Source organism: Ursus americanus, chromosome 1, assembly GCF_024610735.1.
Source record: "Ursus americanus isolate L20-20 chromosome 1, mUrsAme1.1.p, whole genome shotgun sequence".
NCBI lineage: Eukaryota > Metazoa > Chordata > Mammalia > Carnivora > Ursidae > Ursus > Ursus americanus.
In genome coordinates, this window is record NC_142127.1 from 78,650,844 (window position 1) to 78,674,026 (window position 23,183).

Consider the following 23,183-nt stretch of genomic DNA (forward strand, 5'->3'; position numbering starts at 1 on the left):
GGCAGATTCTTCTTTCCCTTACAGAGTTATTGTAACATTGACAGTGGAAAAACACGGAGTGGGCATTTTTCACACCAGAGTCCTTTGGTACGAAATCATTCACCGCAGCCGAAATCCCCCAGCTTGTGAGGACAGTCTTAGCATTGAGTGAACGGGAGTATTGTTGACTGAGCTATTTTTTTTTTTAACCTTTGATTCTTTTAGCGCATGGCAGAAAAGGATCTCAGGTGAGCTAGATGGCTACAGGATGCCACTTTTGTCCCAAGATGGTCCCCTCTTCTGAGATCTCCTCTCCACCGTTAGCGTTCAGCTTCCTGCTTTCTGACACTCTGCCCACAGTCCAGACTCTTGAGTGACACGATGACGTGCAGGCAGCAGTGTAATGGACAAGTGTGATTGTTCTGCATAGAAAAGATAAAACTGTCTTTGTTCCTGGTTTAAAATAAGCCAGAGGATATACCCATGTATAGCCATGTGGCAGAGAGAGAGACACACACACGCTCTTTTTGGTGGTTTTGTTTGTTTGTTTGTTTTGCCTTAAGAATATCATATTGAAAAATTCTGACCACTCAAATGCAGGACCTCAGAACCCTGGAAACTGTGGGTACTTTAGACTCTCACAGGCTCCGGGCTCTCCCGGGCTTCCTAGGTGTCCATTGTGGAAGACTTTGTCCCCCGTGGATGGGAGGAACCAAAGAAAGATTCCACCAAAAATTCCCCACTCCCAGGGGGATGGGGAATCCCCTGGCCTTGAAAGGGAATGACAAGAGAGCAAAACCGAGGAGGGGATGTCAGGATGCCTTTTCTAGCTCTGAAAGCAAGTGGCGGAGAGAGAGTTAATTTCCTCTGGCTAAGTGACCCACATGGAGAAGGCTGTACAATGGCAATAAACACTAACCTTTTCAGGATTCCTCTCAGCCCCCCGAAGACCTGCCAGCTGGCTTGGCTTGGCCAAACCGCCTCATCCCACACCATTGAGGAGGCCCTCCGGAGTGTGGGGCCTGACAGTAAACAAAGCTGGGGGCTCGGTGGTAAACGAACTCGGGAAAGGCCGTCCCGCTCAGCCCTCTGGACCTGGCTGCCCACTGGGCCGCCCTGCCCCTGCCGGAGTGCAGAGCCTCCGAGACGCAGAGGCGGCACTTAGCGAGGGTTTAGAGTCCTGAAAGGGTTAACTCTCACCCCAGCTGATGCAGGGTCCCCACGCTGCCAGGGCAGAGCGCTGGTTGCAAGGACAGAGGTGACGGATGGGCAGGTAGGGATGTTGGGATTTCCCGTCCGATGCTTAAAGGAAGTTGCAGTCCCCCTTCTCGCACTTACTTGCATGGCAGCTTTTCCAAGTCAGACCTGTGCGCTTCCCAGAGAGCCGTGATCAGTAAAGAGCGTCACGGAGGGGCCTGCTGCCCGAGCCGCCGATGAAGACATCGCTGTGGGCTAAGATCGGTGTATTGACATCACACAGTTCTATTTCAGCGGGATCCCCAGAGGACACTTCTTGCCAGTAAACACCTGGTTTATCGAGTATTTCTGTATTTTTTCTTCATGCTTAGAGTGCCTATTATCCTCCTCGTAAATCCTGCTACCTTTCTTAATTTTACAATCAGAACATAGTGAAATCAATTGTGACTGTCCAGTCTTCACAGCCACGGCATTGACTGGCATTGCCTCTGGCCCCGGGTTGCTCTGTGGGCCCGTGGCCTGGGCTGCAGTGTCCCGGGACGAGCCCGAGGCCGTGCGGGCAACTGGTGGCTGGGTGAAAACCCTTGAGGGCCCTTTTAATGGGACTCCACCTAGAGGCATTAGCAGATCTGGCAGTATAATCGTCTTAGAGCTCCCACGGCCGTCCAGGCCTGCACCGGGACGTGAATGTGTGCCGCATTTAATAAGAACGCCTCCCTGAGTCCCAAGAAAGCAGACGCAAGAGCTTCGGAGAGAAACAAGGCCATCCCCAGCACAACGGGACCAGAAGCCTTCCAAATGTCAATACACTGCCGCATTTTTCCAAACTTGCTGCTGGAGCGGCCTTTAACATCCCCAACGCCCTGCTGTGATCCACCAGCTACAAAAGTCGATTGTTAATTGTGTGGCCACTACAGAGCAGCTCGTTTTAATATAGTCATGACATGAATGAGACCCAAGCTCCCCTTTGCCCCTCCCCTGAGGCACCTTGGATCTTGGAGGGAGAAGGGGGCACTTAGTTGGCTCTGGTACAATAGAGGCTAGTGTTGAGGTCAGCAATAAATAAGGGGTAACATTGTTTTCCCTGCTGGCAATCAGCAAGCCTTCCTTAAGGATTGAAATAACTTACATTTCTGGAGCGAGCAGCTGAGTAATTGAGAAAGAAGACTCTGTTCCTCTTTTCAAGAGAGTCTCCCTCTTTCTCTCTTTCTCTCCCTCTCTCTGTATCTCACACACACAGTTCTTCCTGACCCCCCTTGACTCCCCAGCTCCTCGACTGCTGCTCTTACTCTATTATGTAGAGCAAGCCAGGTCTCCTCCCCTAATTTCTCTCCTAAAGAGAGTCTGGCTTAAAGGCTTGAGATGTGGGTGTGAAGAGTATGTTTCTTCAAGGGCCACTCCAGTGGAAACAAAAACCTTATGAGTAGGGGGATTGGGGCTCAAACATTTAACTAACCCATGTGACAGACGCAGCAAAGAAAGACATCTTCTTCTCTTTCCTGAATGCTACAGTTCTCTTTTACATACAGGCTCCGAAGACTGTTCCAAAAACTTCACGAGCCCCAACGGGACCATTGAGTCCCCTGGATTTCCCGAGAAGTACCCACACAACTTGGACTGCACCTTCACCATCCTGGCCAAACCCAAGATGGAGATCATCCTGCAGTTCCTGACCTTTGACCTGGAGCACGACCCTTTGCAGGTGGGAGAAGGAGACTGCAAATATGATTGGCTGGACATCTGGGACGGCATTCCGCATGGTGAGTGATGTCGTGGCCACGAGGCGCTCCTCAGTAGCTTGGTCTTTGCCTGTGAATTGCTTTGGTAACAATAAAAAGAAAGAACAAAGGCTTCAAAGCTCCTTAGGGTTTGTGTATGACCCATGATGACTTTCTTTCTTATTCTTCACCAAGAATGATTTCAGAGAAATTGCAGAAGGCAGTTTCCTTTCTTGGAAATATTTCTTTGGAGAAAGATAGGAGGAGGAGACTGAGTAGATACTCGGAAGAAGATGAGAAAGCCTATGGGTAATTTTCTTTCCTGCCCCAGGCTGTCAGGATTTCCGTAGAAAGTGACTCTGTGACCACCCTCTCTGCCCAGATAGGGTGCTGGAGCCGGACTGACTAGCTCTGGATCCTGGCTCTGCTCTACTGCAGCTCTGCAACCCTGGGCAGGTCACTTGAGCCCTCTGTCCGTATAAATAAGTTGCTTTCATCATCATCATTATTATCACTATGATTTTACTATAATTAAAACAGTCATAGATGTCAAAAAGGTGTATCACCCAAGGCCCAGAGGCACCGGTACTTCTCAGGTGGAGACCAGAGGAGGTCTTTATGGTCAGTATTGGCGAGAAAACCAATCGTTCACTTTGGACTGAGCCTCAGTGTTTTGTACTGTGAGGGAGGCTTGATGACTAAGCAGTTTTGTTTCCTGAGAACAGCATAAGACTAAGTCAGAACACTTGGGTCTGAGCCCCAGCTCTGTTATTTCCTAGCTGTATGAACATGGAGAAGACATGTGATCTCCCCAAACCTCAGTTTATTCTTCTGTAACACAGGCTTGATAATGATAGCTTTCCGGCCTGTCCCCAGAACAGAGCGAGAGAAGAGAATGAGGCCAGGTCAGAGAAAATACAGTTGCCCCTTGAACAGGGAGAAAAGAGTTATCCTTTAAACAACGAAGGGATGAAGAGGGCCAGTCGCCCATGTAGTCGAAAATCCACACATGACTTCTGACTCCCCAGAACTTAACTGCTAATAGCCTATTGTTGACTAGAAGCCTGACCAATAGCATAAATAGTCCATGAACACATATTCTGTATGTTATATGTATTGTATATTGTATTCTTACAATAAAATAACCTAGAGAAAAGAAAATGGTATTAAGAAAATCATGAGAAAGAGAAAATACATTTACAGTACTGTATTTGTCAAAAAAAACCCCAAAACCCATGTAAAAGTCGGTCCACATGCTTCAACCCCGTGTTGTTCAAGGGTCAACTGTACTTTTTAATGTACAGGGAAAATATTAGACATTGTTCTTAAAACCTATCTTTAGTCGTTCTTTTATGCCAAGGCATACCCAAAGGGAGCTCCGTGGAGCGACTTGCGATTGTGGCAGGGGTGAATGTATTGAAAATGGCATTTGACATTTCCATTTCTACTGTCCTGTCTTTATCTTGCCTGTCCAGTTGGCCCTCTGATTGGCAAGTACTGTGGGACCAAAACACCCTCTGAACTCCGCTCGTCAACGGGGATCCTCTCCCTGACCTTTCACACGGACATGGCGGTGGCCAAGGATGGCTTCTCTGCACGCTACTACCTGGTCCACCAAGAGCCGCCAGAGAGTGAGTTGGCCAGTTGGGAACCTCTGTCCTGTCCTTCCATCAGGGCTGTGAGTATGCACGGTGAAGAGAGGCTAGCCTCTGGGAGAGCAGAGGAAAATTCTCCAGCATTTGTAGTAGCCTCAGAATTCAGGGAATGGGGGCTATATCCCCCTGCCAGGCAGAGATTAATAAGAGTCAGACAAGTGTCAGCCGGGTACTCAGTTCTTTAGAAAGTAAGTATGTGCACCAAGAATGAGTTACTGCCAGGGTAAGTCACAGGACCACCTCCCACTTCAGTTTTCTCCTCTGTGAATGAAAGGGAGGTGAGTTAGGATACCTACATAGGGTCCCCGCCCTGGGCTAACAGTTTTTGATTCTTCTCTCCCTCTCTAAGCCTCAGTGGCCATTGTCAGAAAACTGAGCAATTTCTAAACCTCCTTCATGTATATTCATGTATATATTTTACATTAAACATCTCTGGCCCTGGGTAGAGCTGCTCTCACTAGACCAGTACATGCTTGGACTTTCACTTCATGCTTCAGTAGACACAGTTTCCAAGCTTCTACCAGGTGCCAGGTACCGTGCAAAGCCTAACAGGCAGCTCCGACCCCGCTGTCCTGGAAATGCCCACCTAGACCGTGAGTCTCCAGCCTCCATCCACATCTCCTCTGAACCACATCTTCGGATCGGCTCCCCTAGGACACGTGCTTCAGATGTGCTGCCATTTCCGCTTAGAAACCCAAATGATAACTTTAAGTCCTGAAGAAATACTTTGAGGAGGATTGGAGCTGGAGAAAGCCTGCCATGGCTGTAGACAGCTTACCACGTGCATACCCGCAGACATGGGCGCCCGGCCTACGGGAAGGGGGATGGGTTTTGTTCTGGGTTTTGCTTTTGTTCTTCCTCAAAGAACTCATGACGATTGAGTGACAGGAAAACAGTATTGCCCATTGCACCAAGTGCTGCAAATGGCCAGCGCAGTCCCAGAGCTCCAGATGGATTTAATACCTGAAAAAATTGCTGGGCTCTATCAGACACCTGCACACACAGATACTGACCAGTGTCTTGCGGTATCCATGGGAAGGACGGCAATTGAACTAATGGTGCATAGCTAGAGTCGGTGACTTCCAGGTCCATGTGCCCAGGCAGGTGGCACAGGGGAAGACAGTGACATGCACGTGCTCATGGAGAGATGTCCCCAAGACGGATATTCGCTGCTTGGTAATGTCGGTCTTCTGTGCCAGAACTCGAAGCAGTTCAGTGAAAGAGAGAAGCAGAAGTGCCTCCTGGGTGTTTAGGAAGAAAGCAGGCTTCCCACGATGTATCAGCCCACCCAGACTGCCGCGAGTCTATCACACGCTTACCTGTATGTCGGTAACGGGGCATCTGGCGACAGTGAACATCCGTAGCCTGCAGCACCGACGGTTCTTCTGCTTTAGATTGTATTTTTAATTTGTATGATGATTCTTATTTACCCACAATTTTGTTTCTTCCAGACCCAGAGGGGCTGTCAAGCTCTATGAGTTGTTTTCAGAATGTGAGTGTATAATTAGGTCTTTAAGATGAAGGAGTTCCTGCAAAGACTTGTCCCGAGAAGAGAGCAACATTTGGGGGATCCCAGGAGTTTGAGGTTGAGAGACATAACTGTGCCCTTGACCCTCTCCCTTCCCCAGACTTCCAGTGCAACGTCCCCCTGGGAATGGAATCTGGCCGGATTGCTAATGAACAGATCACTGCCTCATCTACCTACTCCGACGAACGGTGGACCCCTCAACAAAGCCGGCTGCATGGCGATGACAATGGCTGGACCCCCAACTTGGATTCCAGCAAGGAGTACCTCCAGGTACTTCACTCAGATACCAGAGGGTGTGCCGAGTGTGGGTGTACTGGTGGGCAAGGGAGGTGGCTTGGCTGGAGTGGACAGAGGACACGAAGAATATAAACACAGAATACTCGAGAGCTCCATTCCTACATCCGTCCAAACACACACATGTACCAGGCACAAACAGACTCAGCCAGGCACTGTGCGAACTGCTGGGATGAGATGATGATAAGACAAGACACTGCCCCTGCCCTTGTGAAGATTGCCAGGCCCTGGAGAAGTTGTTTGGCCTGGGTGCTGTTTGCCTCTTAGTATAGATATCCAAGGAACATTCTATAAACAGTTCCAGATCTTGCTCATTCTTGGCACAGGGAGGCATCAGAGACTTGGTCGGGGGAGGGCTTGTTCCTGAGGGCAGACTTGTTGAATTGCTCGCTGAGCATGGCAGCTTCTCCTGATCTTTGCTGTTTGGAGGGAGCCCTGCCAGGAAGGTTTCGCACATAGCTCTCAGAAGAACACATGGGAAAATGTCACTACCGGGAATGAAACTGTAGTCGCCCAGATGCTCTGCGGCATCTTTTCAGACTATTGTTTGCTTTCCTTCTGAATAGGACTTGCAGTGTATGTTGAATAATCCCCCCTAAAACTATAGACTGGTTCGGTTCTTATCCCCCAGGAAGAGCAAGCTGCCAGGTCCATGCTAGAGCCATGGCTGCTTTTATGACACACACCAGACAACCTTGTGACCCATTGACAAGCCTGTCCTAGTTCTGATGTGACCGGGTGACCTCTGCTCTGAGAAGGACGTGGCAGAGCAGATAACAGGACAGGGAGAAGTATCACTTAGAAACTTCCAGGGAGTCCACAGAAGTTCTAAGGCCATTTGTCACTATCTCTTCTCTGCCTCTCCAAAAAGCCTTCTATCCAGCAAAACTTCCAGAACGTTCTCCTTTATAATCAATGTCCCATTGATTTTACTCCTTACTTTTGGTCCTCAGTCATAAGCTTTCTCTAATTGCCCTCCAGCTGTTTATCGGGCACATCTACAGCACTGCACACTTCTTTTGAATTGTGTAATATGCCAAGCATATAATAAGTACCAATAAGTGCTTCCTGAATCACATTTTACCGGTGAGTGCTGCTAAGTTTTGATCACACGGAGGTTGCCATTAAGAAACACTGTGGCCAGCAAAGGAATGACATCCAGCAATTTCCAAATGGGTTTGGTGTTGTGGGAAGAGAGGTCCCTCAAAATGTGAGCCATCTTCCTTATCGAGCAAAAGGTCAGGACTTGGTGCATAAGCCTAATTGCTTGGGCAGACTCTGGATGCCCTTTGACCCTTTAGTGACCTGAGTGACTAAATACACAATGGAGTGAGGGACTGAGGGGAGGGGAGGTGAGGCAGCCCCGAGCTGAGACGGTGCAACGAGGGCGTCATAAGTGAATTGTATTGGACTGGACTGGAGTGGGGTGGAGTGGATTTAGCCATTGTTCCTTTAAACAGCATCTGCTTTGGCTCTGCAGGGCAGGCTGTAGTTTAAGAAGAGGTCACAGTTGTAGATGCTCGAGGGTCCCTTTACTGTACTGAGTACTGTCCGTTTGGATTTGCAAAAAAGAGAAAAAAAGAAAAATAATCAAGTTACAATTTCAGAGGTGTCCAATTGAGGGTCAAGTAAGTTGAGTCTGACCGTCCAGTCTGGAACTGCAGACTGATACTGATCCCTCTCATTCCGGTAGATGACAGACGTGAGCTGTAAGCTAAGTATGACGTTTTGTCCTTTGAAGGAAAATCAAGAGACTGCCCTCCTGTCACGGGAGCCATGGGTCCCTTAATTCCTCCTCCCCTCTTCCTCAGGTGGACCTGCGCTTTCTAACCATGCTCACAGCCATTGCAACGCAGGGAGCAATTTCCAGGGAAACGCAGAATGGCTACTATGTCAAATCCTACAAGCTGGAAGTCAGCACTAACGGGGAAGACTGGATGGTCTACCGGCATGGCAAAAACCACAAGGTAAACCCATTGCCCTCCCCCTCCTCGAAGGCAGGCTGGGCTGTGCAGGAGCCTGGGGATGAGAGAGGAGCTGCCAGGCGACCCCATGGAGGGGAGGAGGCCTTGTTCGGTGAGGCTCAAATAATTGATGGAGGCAGGGGAGGCGGTGGCCCTGAAAATATTCTCTCTTATGCTAAAGCGATTGGAAAACACCGACAGCCTGGCTGCTGTTGCGCGTCGCACCGCAGAGGAAGAGAGAGAGAGAGAAAGAGAGAGAGAGAGAGTGAGCTTGCAGAGTGCTCTCTGACTGCAAATGAAGGAGAAAATGTGTCCCCAGTCTGCGCCTCCCCATCCAGGACTCATTGAGCATTTATGGCCTGAGTCCCTTCCACATGCTGGGTTAACAATCACAAAACCACATGAAACTGTAGTTCAGGAGTTACTGAGCTCTAGAAATGAAAGGGCACAAATCCTGAGAGGGAATCACAATGTCCCAAAGAAGAAAGAGGACAATAAATAATGAGGAGAAATTCCGTGTTGGGGACGGGCTCTGAACCGGCGATCGTGCTTGGCAGCGAGGCACTGAGTGCGCCTGGCTGGTGCCTTCTGTGTCCGTGGCTCCCGGAGGGGTATCCGTGTACGCGATGCGGGGCTTTTGTTGTTCACACGGACGAGCGTGTGGTGCCCGGCTTTCTGCGGACACGCGGCGTGCTGGCGGTGGGCGGCCCGCAGCCGGCCCCTGCGGTCCTGGTTAGAAGGTGCGCTCGGCACCGGGGGCGCTTTGCGCTCGGCACCCGGGGCGCTTCCTGGAAGCGGCGGGGGTCTCGCCTGGGCAGGGAGCGAACTGTCACACGCTGGCTCTCAGCTCTGGGAGGACAGTGCCCATCCTTCCCTGAATGGAAGCAGGGACAGGCAAAGGGACGCTCCTCTTTCCTGCCACCGTTCCACGGGCCCCTGGCCTGTCGAGTTGGGAATGGTCAAAATGGGACGCATGTGACCAAACCGAGACAGGCCAGATCTTTTCCAAACACAGCCTCCTCGGCTCCTGCCACTGCCCCGAGGTTGTGTGCCCTCACTGGCGCGACTGGACACGTTAGACGGAGAAAACGCAGAACTGTGAGGTTGACCCTGATTCACTCAGGAAGTGTGAGTTTTTAAAGCAGTGGATTTTTTTTATTATTAAAATCGCCATAGTAACATGGCAGCATTCATCGAAAATCACGGCTTCTAGATATTACCAGGTATCTCTCTCTCTCTCTCTCTCTCTCTCACACACACACACACACACACAATTTCTTCATTTCACAAATAAAGAAAGTGAGGTATTTAGCAGTTGAAAGACCCCCCCCCACTTGGACATGGTCAACCAGGTCTGGCCTCTCATTGACTTCTTTTGTTTCACTTGCAAATATCATTTGGAAAGGGCAAGGCTGAGTTGGCACTGGGTTCTGGGGGCAAGTTCTCATCCCCCCGCCCCCGACGCTTTCCCATGCCTTCTTTCCCCACCCACCCTTTTCAGTAAGAACCTCATAGAAGCTGGAAGCTCTACCGGGCAGGTGAGGGCCAGTGCTGAGTAGGAGTGGGTCCTGGGGGAGAAGGAGGAGGTTCACCTGACTGCCTCCCTGTCCGGGCTCAATGACTAAGCAGAGCTGGCCAGAGGGATACTGTAGCATAAGCTGATTTTAAAAGCACGCAGATGGACTGGATGCTATTTAAAACACTATTTGTAGGAAATCTGCTTTTGGAAATACCTTAGCACTGCACATTTTGACAGAATGCTGTCCTCCCTGGCTTTATCCCTCGTATTCGTTCTGCAGGGAAGATATTCCTGAGAATTGAATTTAGCTTGCTGGGCTCCTTTGGAATCATTCTCAAATTTTTCATATTGGATATATCATTCTCTCTCTCTCTCTCTTGCTCTCTCTCACCTCCTCTTCTCACCCTTGGCTAGATTTCTTTCCCCAGGAGCCAAGGGGTAATTTCATTTTTGTTTTGTCGTTGTTGTTTGGCTTTTTAGTGAATTAGTCCTGCCACATAAAAAGCACTGGGGCAGAGGAAAAACCCTTTCTCTCCCTATTAGATATTCATTCTCTGGCTACCTAGAAGGAGGCTGGAGAGTGGAAAGCCTGCCAGTTAGGCGTCGCCCCCTCCCCTCGCTCCCTTGCCCCACTGCGGGTGCGGCGGGCGAAGAGGGAGACCTGCCCGGCTGCCCCTCGGGGCGGGGGGGTGATCTCTGCTGCTCCTTCATTAGCGGACCTCTCTCCCAGATGTCTGTATTTGATGCGCACATCCCGCACCGCTCATGGAGCGTCAGCACAGCTCTCCGGTCTATGCGGGTTGAAGTAGTTGAGTGAACCGTGCCAAATAGATTTGTCAAGTCTGCTGCAGTTCGATTTGATGCCATGAAGGGGAGGCGGCTGAGGAGGGAAGTTGGGGGCAGGGGAGGGGAGAGGCTTCGTCTCTGCCGTGTATGCCGGCCGCTACCACTGAGTTTCTCTTTGTAGCCACTGGCTGGTGGGCGCCGTGCCAAGCTAAGTGCCAGGTGATGGGCTTGAAAGCACAATTCAGACAGCAGGACCTGTGAGCAAAGCCGAGCGGAGGTAGAGGCAGCAACGTGCTCCGCTCCATGGTGCAGGGGGAGGGTTTGCGGACGCACATCCGTGCACAGGGAGTGAAGAGGGGATGGTCATGTTTGGGGCAGAAATGTGGGAACTTGATTTCAATTCCCCGGTCACTGTCAACACCAGTGCTATGTACCAAAGACCAGGGAATTGGGGAAATCAGAGAAAAACAAGATTAATGAGTGCTGAAGGTGGTGGGGGTGGCTGTGCTATTTCCTTGCAATACACGATTTACAACGTGGACCCAGGTGGGGCTGAGGCAAGGCCTGGTCCTACAGGGGAACGACTTCCTTCTTGTGGCCAGGAAGTGAGGAAGACTAAGGAGCTGTTTTCCAGCTTCCCCTAGCCTGTGAGCAGCCTCTTCTTCATCTCCTTCTACCCAGCAGGTCATGGTGAGGTTGCCTCTGACGGAGGCATTCGACTATCGTGGGGGATATTGCAAGCATCCTCCTGGCAAAACACGGCCCATTTACGCAGGCCACATGTACAGCACATCCCCAAACCCTTAGCCAATGACACATGCCATAAATATGGAACCTATGATTTTCCTATAGGGTGGGCCCTCCTTATGCATATTTATGGCGTAACCACAAGGCAGAGCGCTTGTCCGCCTGATGGAGCCCATATCCAGCCCACGTGCTCCCTGAGATTATACCAATTCTTTCACATATATTTCTTCAGAAACCACAAGCAGAAAACTACTGCTTTTGGTTTCACCAGCTATATTAATAACACCCCAAACATAGACATGGTGTTGTAAATACAGTATTAGAAGGCTCACGCCTGTGTCTGTAATTATGGGCACAGTTATGTACCCATGGGCCACGGGAAGGGCAGGGAGAAACACAGCAGGAGCTGGAGGCGCGAGGCCTTGGCCAGGACCCTGCTCACCTCGGAATCGTTGGTTCTGTGAGTGTACGCTGGACGGAACGAGGCCAAGGCTAGTGTCAGGACAGGGGGACAGAGGCCGTTGCCCTTATATGTCTAGGCAAAAGGCCTCGTCTCCGTTTCTCCCTTATTTGGTGAACGTGGGCATCTCCTTGTTGACATAGCCCTGGCTACCTGTTAGTCACAGTGCTGCTGGCTGCTCTGATGTATTTGGAGGAAATTTGGGCTCAAAGAGAGAGTCTGTGGGGGTGCTAAATATATCTCAATGGCCAGATTGAGGATGGGAGGGTGAGGACAGGGATGAGGTCCAAGAGTTTTCAGAATTACCCTGTAATGAGTGGCAGAAATGTACTAAATAAGCTCGTGCCATTCGTGCAGCGATGGCCTCCAAGGGGATCAGAGAACCTCCAGGTACCAGCTCATTGGCTTCAGAATGGAACAGAGTTTCAAAGACTGGAATTGAAGCTCTTAGAGTAATTTGCCCCGGGGACGTGGGGAAGTGTGGAGTCCTCATGAAAGACTCCTGGTCACAGGGCTTTGATCTCCAGGAGGATAGTCCCAGCAATCTGATCCGGGCCTTGCTGTCATCTTGCAACCAGAGCGAAGTCTGCTTCCTAGATCTTCAGTCTAGGGGTCTAGAGGTGTGCATTTTCCTGGAGAGCCTCCATCCTCGGACAGCCTGGTTTAGCGCGCTCGGCTCATTGGTCTGGAGTTCGGGCTCCGTCCTAGAATCCCAAGGATGTAGAGCTGAGAGAAGTTTCTTTGCGTTTGATTTGGCCACATCCCTTCCAAACATGTTAACACCTCCCTTCAAAAAATTCTCTGTCCTATATTTATATTCTAAATTAAAACAGGGGGCGCCTGAGTGATGCAGTCGTTAAGCGTCTGCCTTCGGCTCAGGGCGTGATCCCGGTGTTATGGGACCGAGCCCCACATCAGGCTCCTCTGCTATGAGCCTGCTTCTTCCTCTCCCCCTGCTTGTGTTCCCTCTCTCGCTGGCTGTCTCTCTCTCTGTCAAATAAATAAAATCTTTTCTAAAAAATTAATTAAAACAAATCACTTTGAAAGCCATTGGAAAATTTAAAATCCTCCGCAAATTTGTCTGAGACTTAGGAGGAGAGAGAGCGGTGTCAGAAAACCAACCCCCCTAAATCAGTCGGCTAACAGAACCATGTGGCGTCTATTTTCAGATCTTCTTAGATGATGCATCGTGTGACCCTGGAAATTTCTCTTAATAGCTCCGTGCCTCAGTGTTTCCGCCTGCCCAAACGGAATGGTGCTGTAGCTGGTGTTGGCAGGGCACCTTGGGATCCGTAGATGGAAGGCTCTCTGCAGATATAATTAATGTATTAGACCCGCAAAGCTCTTCTTGAGCAGAAGCAAGTTATCAATTTAAAAAGTAACAAGGCCCCATGGGATATTTATCTGCCTCTTTTAAAATCATAGGTCTGGAAGGGACCTGATAAGTCATCCAGACCTCTCTCTGCATCTGATGGGTCCTGCACTCGAGCTGCCTCAGATAAACATTACCCTTCTCAGTTTCATTCTTCTGTTATGGGTGCAGTTATTCCTCCAATTAATAACTCAGAGTTTTTAAAAAGTACTTTTTTTTTTTTACCTCCTGGTAGATGACTGGTTTCCCCTTATCCTTTTCATTGCAGTCTTATTGACTGTATATAAGATTATGGCAGTGACTCAAGCTGTCAGCTGGGAATGAGCAGCAGACTTCAGAAGTCATGCATCTGACTCCAACTTTGAACTGGGGTTCTATATATTCTGAAGAGGGCCGATGCCCTTTTGAAATTCATATCCCCCAGTTTTTCTGCCCCCTTCAGTTATAACTGAGAGGAATCCAGGGCCCTAGATAATTAAGTTTGTCCCTTATCCATTTGCCATGGGATGAGCTCAGACCTTTAGCCTCTCCACTTAGGAAGCCCAAGGGAAAATGTCATTATACATAAGCTTGGAACCTTTTCTCTATCAGGCTCCCGTGGCTGGCTTCACCCAACTCCCATGGGTGCTGCACTGTCTCTGGGAGCTGAGGCCAGCCTCCCTGGCGCTTGTGGCCTTGATGCCAAATTCCCAGTGCTTTCCATCTCACTGCTGTGCACTGAGGCCAATAGGACAGAGCGAGTGAGCAGGGGGTTTCGAAGGGCACAGTGATCTTGCTTGGGCTGCAGAAATTCTTTGCCCTCACTCCAGCGTCCCTAGATGAGCACTGGGGTGAACACGTCACCTGGTGGAAACATGGCTGTTTCCTGCTCTGTGATTGGCTGAGATTCTACTGGCAGAGGAGTGCAGACAGGCTCAGGAACCCTACTCCCTGTACCCTTTCGCACTCCCTTCTGCCCACCTGCAAATTAAAGGTGCCTTCTCAAAAAATATGATGATGTCGCAAGAGGTTTTCAGTACGGAGAACCCTGCCGACCCAGTGAGATTGTGTTTCTCCCCCCACCTTTACAGGAGGACATTGGCCATTCCCTTCCATTGCTCTGATGCCACACTCTCCCCCACCCCATCTCTCCTCCAGCCCCAAATCCCTGAGCTTCCCTCCCCTTCCCTCCTCTGCTCTTCTCCCTGGTGCTTTCCTGTCTCCAGTCCCGAAACCCTAATCCTGTTAGTGTGCTATGTTCCAGGGCTCTACGTCTCGATGGGGGTAACATAATCCCGCAGTAAATCTGAGGAGACCCACAAGGCGCACACAGATGGGATGCGCACATCCCACCCACCTCCACCCCCACCCCCAGAAAGAAAGCGGCCTCCCCCGCCCTCCACCCCGTGACAGGCTCCTGCTCCTCTGTCTCCTCCACACCAGCAGACCTGCTTGATGACAAAAACAGCCCTGAGTAAAAGAGCAGGAGGCAGGAGGGCATCGTGGTCATAAATGAGCATTTGGTGGGTAGGGAACTTTCTCTGCCCTACCCCCATCCTTACCCTCCCTTAAACTCTCCCCCGCTCTTCTCTCTCATATGTGTATATGTATCCACATACATAGGAGACGCATCCCTTCTGACTCTGTTCTGGCTAAGTTCCCACATCTGCTAGAATGAAAGCTGCTTTATATATTTAAAAAAATTATAGTTTTTAAGGAGGAGTTTTAAGAGAGAAATGTTAGGGCCATGATTTACAAAAAAGAAAAAAAATGTCCATTACCTGAACATCATTTTCCCCGCGTGCAACAGCCCCCTGCCCCGCCCCCACCCCTTGCCTGCTTGGTGCAACAAATTAATTAAACAGGATGGCAACCATTGATTAGCAATTTATTTTTATGTGTGGCCCCAGTGGCTGGTTTTAGAGAAAACGCGAGGGAAGGGGGTGGGAGAGAGAGGACAGGCGTTTGGTTCCACTGCAAGGATGAGTCAGTTCAATTGTTTCTGAGAGAGATTTTTAAAATGTGCTACTGGTTTCCCCAGTTTCTGCCCTCCGCTCCTGCCTCCTCTCTTTTCTGCCCGCTTTGTTCTCCTCCTCCTTGAGTGTCTGTGCCAAATAGATTGAAAAGGAGAACTTTGGATGCAATGAAACATTTATTAGTGGAGAGAAATATTTGTTTTTTTAAAAAAAGGAAGAAGACCGTCCCTGCACAATTTCTACCTCGGGGCTCCAGCACTATATCGTCTTTGAAAAATTTCCTGCTTTCTTTGCGGTCCCTGGAGCTGGCCACGTTCAGATATTTACAGCAAAATAGGAATAAACCGTAGGTCACACCATAGGTAATGAAGAGACAGGCGTGTGCAGACTGCATACCGAAGCCCCACTCCAACGGGAGGCGGTGCCCGTAATGAGAGGCTGCATCTGTCGGTGGAAGGGCCCGCCTGGTGGAGGAAGGTTACAGTCAGCTCCCACCACAAGCCTGCCCCGTGTCCCTGCGCCAAGGAGCTCAAGGACTGTGATGGACGTGGAGCGGCCACACCATCCTGGGCACCTCGGATGGCAGAGAGGACTGGTGTACGGGAGAGGGACTTAGGCTTGGCAGTGAACCCCCCTGCCGAGAGTCCTCCGAGGTAGGCAGGCCAGCGCTCCTTGTTCTCAGCAGTGCTAGAGTCCCTGCCTGTTCTTACAAGACTTAAGGACAGGGCGGCAGGGAGAGGTGACTGTGACAAGAAATGGGGTAGAAAAATAGAGAAAAGACCTCAAAACCATCAGGGATGCTTTCTGGCTAGATGTTTCCTATTAGATCACATGTATTATCTTCTTTTATTTGGCGCAGTAGGAGAGTCCGTGCCTGAGGAGCTCATAAGCATGGTCACAACATGGGGATTTTTTTCTTTTGCTGGGTGGGGTATGTAGATAGTCACCACACGGGGGTGTTGGATAACAGCCAAGTTAATTGGCAGGTGTCCCCTCCCCCCAGAGGTGAAAATCAGCAAGTCTTTGAAGTGCTGCTGGTTTCAGATTCTGTCTTTCTGAAAATAAACCAGAGGTCTCAAGAATCAATTGGAAAGTGTTGGATTATGTTCAGAATTCAGCGAGGCACCAAACGGGTTATCCAAACCACTTTGTGCCCTGAACTGCTTTTTAAACTTGGTTTGCAGAGATGCATTTGAAGAAGTCTATGTGTTCAACATAAACACACACACACACACACACATAATTTAATAATTACATCAATCAACACCATCCTTAGCTCTTAAGAAAGCTAGAGACACCTTGAACATACTTCTCATTTTCCTTTGGGTGATCAAGCAACCATATTAGCATTTTGCTTTTAAAAATTAACAAAAATGTGTACCATCTGTGACATCCAGCTTTTAAAGCAGATGTTCCAGTGCAATCATCACGTTTGGTATATGCTTATCGGGGTGTACCGTACGTTGACGACCCACTGAGGTTTCTTAGCATCATGGACACCTCACTGTCAAGTTCTGGCCTGAAAATTTGGGGCCTCGAGGTGGGACTTGGGAGTCAGTGGCTTTCAGACCTTGAACCCTCCCCATCAAACAGAGACCCATGTGTTATGTGTGACGTAGCTTCCACTCTAACATCGGTCCTGGGTGTTGTGCAGGCGTTGGAGCCAGCAGGGAGGGCTGGTAGACCTTAGTGTCTATCTGCAAGCCTCTATCAACTTCCTTTTCCTGAAGGAGAAACCAAGGTATCTAAGGATTATTGATTTGCCTATAGTGATTCAGTGAGTCGGCAGGGAATAGGGAATAAAACCAATTTCCTGGCATCATTTCCCATGCACACAACCCCTTACCTTGCAGTGCCTAGACTAGAAGCCAAGAATCCATCTCCGAGAATTTGATCAGAAAACATATGAAGGGTGATTCTGAAACCACAGAAGCATTGAGAAAGTCATAAAGATGTATAATATATGATAGCATTTCCCAGCTATAAATAGGAAGATGCAGGGAGAAAAATAGAGACCTTGTAAATCCATGGGGTCAGGAGAAATAGAAACTGCTTAATATTTCATTAAAAATGGATTTTCATAAATTGCACTTTGATATCTTTGGGTGAAAGACAGTATGTAAGGACTAAGGTGTTGTTATTCATTACTTTTCATTATTAATAATTGGGACTGTTATCGAGCAAAAACGTCAACAAGGTGCGCTCTCCTTCTGAGTGGGGCACTCACCGTGTGTCCTGGGCACTCGTTGAAGTGTATTAAAACCCATAGCCCTCGTCCACCAAAGCACTTAGGCATTAAGGGACCCTGGACAATGAAAATGCCCTTTACAAAATGGGCACTGCTGGGGCAGGTCTAGTTGGAAACTCTTAGGCAGAAAGCCTTAAAATCTGGGGGCCAGAAAGGACTTGACAAATCAGCTCATTTCATAGAGGAGGAAATTGGGGCCTGGGGGAGGTGGAGACATTTGCCCACACTGATGAGCTCAGCAGCAGCAGACTGTCTCTTCTGGCGCCTGCTTCAGTGGTGTTTGGGGTGTTTTCCCCACTCAAAGTGAGAAGTGTATAAAGAGTTTAATAAAATAAGCCGTCTCTCCTTCAGCCAAGGGTCCAGAGGGCAGGGGCGGATATGAGCGCAAAGTCAAGAGCACACAAGAAACCAAGAAGGAGCCAGGCTCAGAAACCCAAAGGACAGTTCAAGGCCAGGTTGAACCAGCGTCCGTTTGGTTCCAGGCCAGGGTAGGAGCAGAGTGAGCCGAACGGGAAGGCCGAATGATGCTCAGCGGGGAGCAGCCCGGTAGGTGGGTCTCTCTAAGCAGAGAGACCATGTGCTCGCCTCCCTTTCTGACGGCTGTCACTGCACCCAGAGATCCAGGGGGCTCGCCCAAAGCCTGGGACCACGTGCCGCCGTGGGAAGACCAGCCCCGTGGCCAGGCAGGTACACACGCGCGTGTGTGCACGCCCCTGCCCACGTGCTGCCACACTCACGCCCGTGCCAGCCTCCCAAAGGCAGTCCAGAGACATAGTCATTTCTTCACTGAGAGGGGAAGGAAAGGTTCCTTAGTGTTGTCTGCCAAGGCTGAGAAATGAAGGGGTCAGATAAGATAAAACTGGATATTAAAAACACATAAGACGTGCTGTGTTCCTGAGCGGTGCCAGCGTCGTGTGCGTGCCGTGGGCTAGCAGCTGTGTCAGAGTTCGCATCCCCTCGGCGCTCCGAGGACGCGTTCACGGGACGAACCCGGCTCCCCTCCCCAGATGAACTCCTTAGCATCTGCTGATGCGGGCCACACACAGTCACCCTCACCATCCCCGGGGAGCAGGCCAAGGGCGGCCCCCCACCGCTTGCAGCACCCTCCCCAAATAAGCAAAGGGCCGCACTTGCTCCTTCCCTGCCAAAACAAAACAAAAAACAAACAAAAGCCTCTGCCTCATGCTGGATTCTAGAGAGCTGATTAATCTCTTTCCCTCCGATTCAATGCCCTCATTCCTTTCCTCAGAGCTGCGGAGCTCTTTCTAAGCTCCCGAGAACCCATGGAATGTGCATGGCCAGACCGGGGCCTTCCTGGGCCCTGTCCCCTGCCTCGGTCGTCCTGCTCCAAGGTTCAGATCACAGAGGCTTGGGCCCCTCTCTCCCCCTCCTTGCATCAGCCTTCCCCCAGGTGCCTGACTCTAACCCTCTTGCCTCCTGTTTGCCTGGTCTTTCTTCCCTTGTTTTGTCTTCTCGCCCCTCTTTGTCCCCAGTCACTGTAAAGGAAGGAGCCAGATCAGACCTGGGAGTGATGGGCGATCAAGCAGTTCTGCCTCTTGCTCCCTGCAGTTAGCAAGGCAGCAAAGGAAGACCCTCAGCCTCGGGATGGGCGGAAGGCTCCCTAGTGAGGACAGGGAGGGACAGGAGGGGCAGGTGCCAGGAACAAGGGGTTGAAACTGAGTGTGGTGGGCCAGCGGGAACCTTGTCTCCTCCTCTCTTTTGCTCCATCTGTCTTAAGCAAGCCACTTCCCTGATCTGGTTGCAAAGGGTGTAATGTCTTTTACCCTTCACCCCCACCATCAGTGGTGTGCTATTTAAGGGCTCTAATTTTGACCTCAGCAAGTGGGAAATATGGAGGGTTCAAGGTTGCCAAATGGCAAAGTTCCTAGTTACAGTTCATGGGAAAGAAAGGACCACGTTGTTAATTAGCTCTAAGCTGCCATGCAGCTCATTGCTGTTACTCAGAGCTTTCAAAGTCAGGATTATAAACACACATCCCTGAAGAGTAACCCCACCTCCATTCAGCCCAGGCTCGGGGACCTTAAGAACTCCAAGACTCCTAGGCACCAATACAAATGCTGCAGATCTGTGAAAAGAGATGAGAACTAATGTAGGAAACCATAAGCCTGCAGCCTAAAAACAGGGCAGAAGATTTGGATCCAGACAGACCTCTCTGAGCCTCCATTTTCTCATCACTAAAGCAGAAATAACAATACTTACTTCCCGAGGCGTTATAGATGCAGTTGTGTTTACGGGGCGTCTGGTCAGGGGTTTGGGAACAGACCAGTCCCCCCACTCTGGTCCCAGCCCTGTCAGTGCCCACACGCCTGGCATGTTACACATCTCATGAGCTGAAGTGCCCTCGAGTCGACTTGCAGATTCTCTTGGTTGTTACAGCTATGACAGGTCTGATTTAGAAGTGATGCTTGGTTGGTGGTCTTTCTCCTCCACCCTTAGCCAAGGAAACCAAAAGAAACTCACATACACTTGCTCCAGCTACTTTTTTTTTTTTTTTTTAATGGAGAGCACAGAAAAGCATAAGGTCCATATGGCAGTTATTGATTTGGGCCATCTGGTAAACTAGGACTTGCTCCTACCATGTTGGCTTAGAAGCTACTCCAAAAGGCCTTTCCTCCCCTAAGAGATGCACTGGTCAGATGGGGACAGGGATGGATTTCATTACAGTGTGGGACCACAGTGAGAGGAAGCCAGGGCAGGACTCTGAGAGACTGTCTGCAACCCTGACCCTCCAACAAAGACCAGATGGAACCAAGAAAAGTGTTGATTGACATAGGGCCCCGAGGAGTAGATGGCACCCCCCACATTCTCCCCCGTTCACGGAGCAGGGGGGGCCCCTAAGTAACTAACAGAACAACTATGAAGCACTTTATAAAAATACCCTGCAAAATATTCCTGTATGCCTGCACCGTGAGGGAGGGGGAGAATCAAGTTCAAGCTTGTGAGGTCCACTAGCCCTAGAAGATGACCGTTCTGCTCCATTTTTCAGGCGCCGCCTTCTGCTTGCTCTCAGCCCAGAGGCAAATTTTTCTTTCCTCTGAAAGTTTTTGTGAAGACCAGTTATTGTTTTCAAGTTAGAGCAGTGTGAGAAATTAATTTTTTTTTCATGGTGCTTCTAAAACAGCCCCAAACAACAAACACACTGATTATTATAAGCTTGAGGGAAATAAGGTTCAACAGAACTTTTGCACCGCCTTCAAAGGCTGGGTGAGTGGCCGCACCACACATGGATTTGGACAGTGCTTTCTCATCTGACGCTGCAGGTATTCCAAGCCAACAACGACGCAACGGAGGTGGTTCTCAACAAGCTGCACACGCCACTGCTGACCAGGTTCGTCAGGGTCCGGCCCCAGACCTGGCACTCGGGCATCGCCCTGCGGCTGGAGCTCTTCGGCTGCCGAGTCACAGGTGAGGGGGATCCCGGGGAGGCTGCGGAGTTGATTGTGTCCTGACTGTGCTCCCTCTTTCACCCCTCTGCAAATAGCATGATTGCACCTCGTGACCTTTCCAGAAGGCTCACTTTAGCCTGGAGCTCTGCTTAGCAGTATCTAATACACCCTGACTACAGACCTTGTCTTGCCGCATACCATTATCCATGCATCTGCCACTCGCTCCTTGGCTGCAGGAGTATTCTTGGAGGCTTGCTGTGCAACAGGCCCCATGCTGGGAATGGAAGCGGACAAGGGAAGTGAGCAAGCGGGTGGGGTCTCTAACCATATGAAACTTTCAGGCTGGCGGGCAGCATAGATCGTAACCAGACCAACTACTGGATAGTTACAAACTAAGATGCATGGATGAAGGAGAAGAACAGGGTGCTCAGAGAAAGAGTGGTGGAGGGGACCTAACTGACTATTGATTGGAAGTTAGGGGACGGACTTTCTGAGGATGTGATACTTAAGTAAAGGTTAGTCTGATGATGATGGAGGGGAACAGCATTTGGAGCGGCAGGAACAGCATGTGCAAAGGACACAAGGTAGTAAAAAGCTATGATAACACATGTGGAAGCAAAGACCTGACCCCCGGAAAATTTCCATCCAGTTGGGCAAGCAATCATCCAGGAAACAACTGAGGGCTCAGCTGAGCTCCGCTGCGCTCACTGCCCTGGGAGGCTCGAGGGGGCCCAGTGCCACCGGCAAGGATGTGAGGGTCGTTGGCTAACAGTGTGAGATGCTAGGTGTGCCAGACGCTGTGCTGTGACCATTTACGTAGTAACTGATGGAACCCTTACAACAGCCCCTAAGAGATGAGTTCTGCCGCTAGCCCTCCTTCAGACCTGGATACACTGCAGTACAGAGCAGTTGAATCGTTTGCCTGAGGTCAGGCAGCTAGTAAGGGACAAAGCAGACATGGACCCAGGCAGTCGGGCTCCCAGTCTGGGCTCTTAAACACATTGCTTGAAATGCAAAGAAATCAGTGCTGGCTTCCAGCACATGGCAGTCGGGTTTTTTCACAGCTCCCTACTAATGGGAGGTGGTGTCCGGTAAGCAGGGTGCCAGCCGTGAGCTCTTGGGTCTCCCTCCCCTCCACAGACGCCCCCTGCTCCAACATGCTGGGGATGCTCTCGGGCCTCATCCCTGATGCTCAGATCTCGGCCTCCTCTACCCGCGAGTACCTCTGGAGCCCCAGCGCCGCCCGCCTGGTCAGCAGCCGCTCGGGTTGGTTCCCGCGGACCCCTCAGGCCCAGCCGGGCGAGGAGTGGCTTCAGGTGGACCTGGGAGTGCCCAAGACGGTGAAGGGCATCATCATCCAGGGGGCCCGCGGGGGAGACAGCATCACTGCCGTGGAAGCCAGGGCATTCGTGCGCAAGTTCAAAGTCTCCTATAGCCTAAATGGCAGAGACTGGGAACACATCCAGGACCCCAGGACCCAACAGCCGAAGGTAAGCCATTCCTGGAAGACTCCCTAACCCTACCTCAAACAGGGAGGTTAAGTTTGGGGGTGCTGACTTCCTAACTAGATAATCGTCACCAGACCCCCTGTATTCTAATAAACAAACATTAGCTGAGATTCCTTGGTGCAAGACACTGCTAAATGCCGTATTTTAATCCTTCCACCATCTTTACAAGGAGGATCCTTTTGTCACTCCCGTGCCACTCCCATGACAAAAGTGAGGCTTGGTGTCACCCCCGGGGTCACAGTGTATGCCTGTGGAGAGCCATGATTCAGACAGTCTGAGTCCAGAGCCCGGACACCTACCCGCCACCCCGCACTGCCTTTCTGTCAAGTTGGACACCCTTTACACCCTCTTTCAGATGACGTTTCCTTGGAATTGGCCAGACATCCAAAGGGGATGTAGTTTTTGGAGGCTTAAGTATAGAAACTAGGGGATTACTTCCAAAAACAACTGTTTTTTTGAATGTCACTGCACACTCCTTTGTATTTTCCCAGTCTGGACTCTGCTTAGATCTTTCCCACCTCTCATACTGAGGCTGGGAAGGTAAGAGAAACTTCCCAGGCCAGTAAGGGTCAGCCCTCAACGCTGGGTATGGAGGAGCCCCCAGCAAGGGGAAAAGACATCATGCCTGTCACTCTCGAGGTCAATCTCGGGGGGGGTCAGGCATTCTGATCCTAACTGCTGAGTTACCCTTGTTTTCCTCAGAAGAGCAGGCCTCTTTTACCAAGGAAGGGGGAATTTTATGTCTCTTTGGTCCCCTTGTCTCCGTAAATGTTTCCATTCTTAATACAGAGGCACGGCCTCGGTTGGAGGCTTTGCAATGCTGATGTAAACACCCAGCTCACAATT

The 23,183-nt window shown here is 50.3% G+C and overlaps 1 protein-coding gene across 4 annotated transcripts in view; it reads left to right on the forward strand.

The window, feature by feature from the left end:
• The window catches only part of NRP2 (neuropilin 2), a 113,429-nt gene that overhangs the window by 37,042 nt on the left and 53,204 nt on the right, over positions 1-23,183 (forward strand). For all 4 annotated transcript variants that reach the window (XM_045806560.2, XM_045806561.2, XM_087862951.1 and 1 more), the window contains exons 4-9: positions 2,706-2,936; positions 4,370-4,525; positions 6,178-6,347; positions 8,183-8,338; positions 20,704-20,848; positions 21,970-22,319. In XM_045806560.2, coding sequence (XP_045662516.1) covers positions 2,706-2,936; positions 4,370-4,525; positions 6,178-6,347; positions 8,183-8,338; positions 20,704-20,848; positions 21,970-22,319 — 1,208 coding nt within the window. The remainder of the gene's footprint in view (positions 1-2,705; positions 2,937-4,369; positions 4,526-6,177; positions 6,348-8,182; positions 8,339-20,703; positions 20,849-21,969; positions 22,320-23,183) is intronic.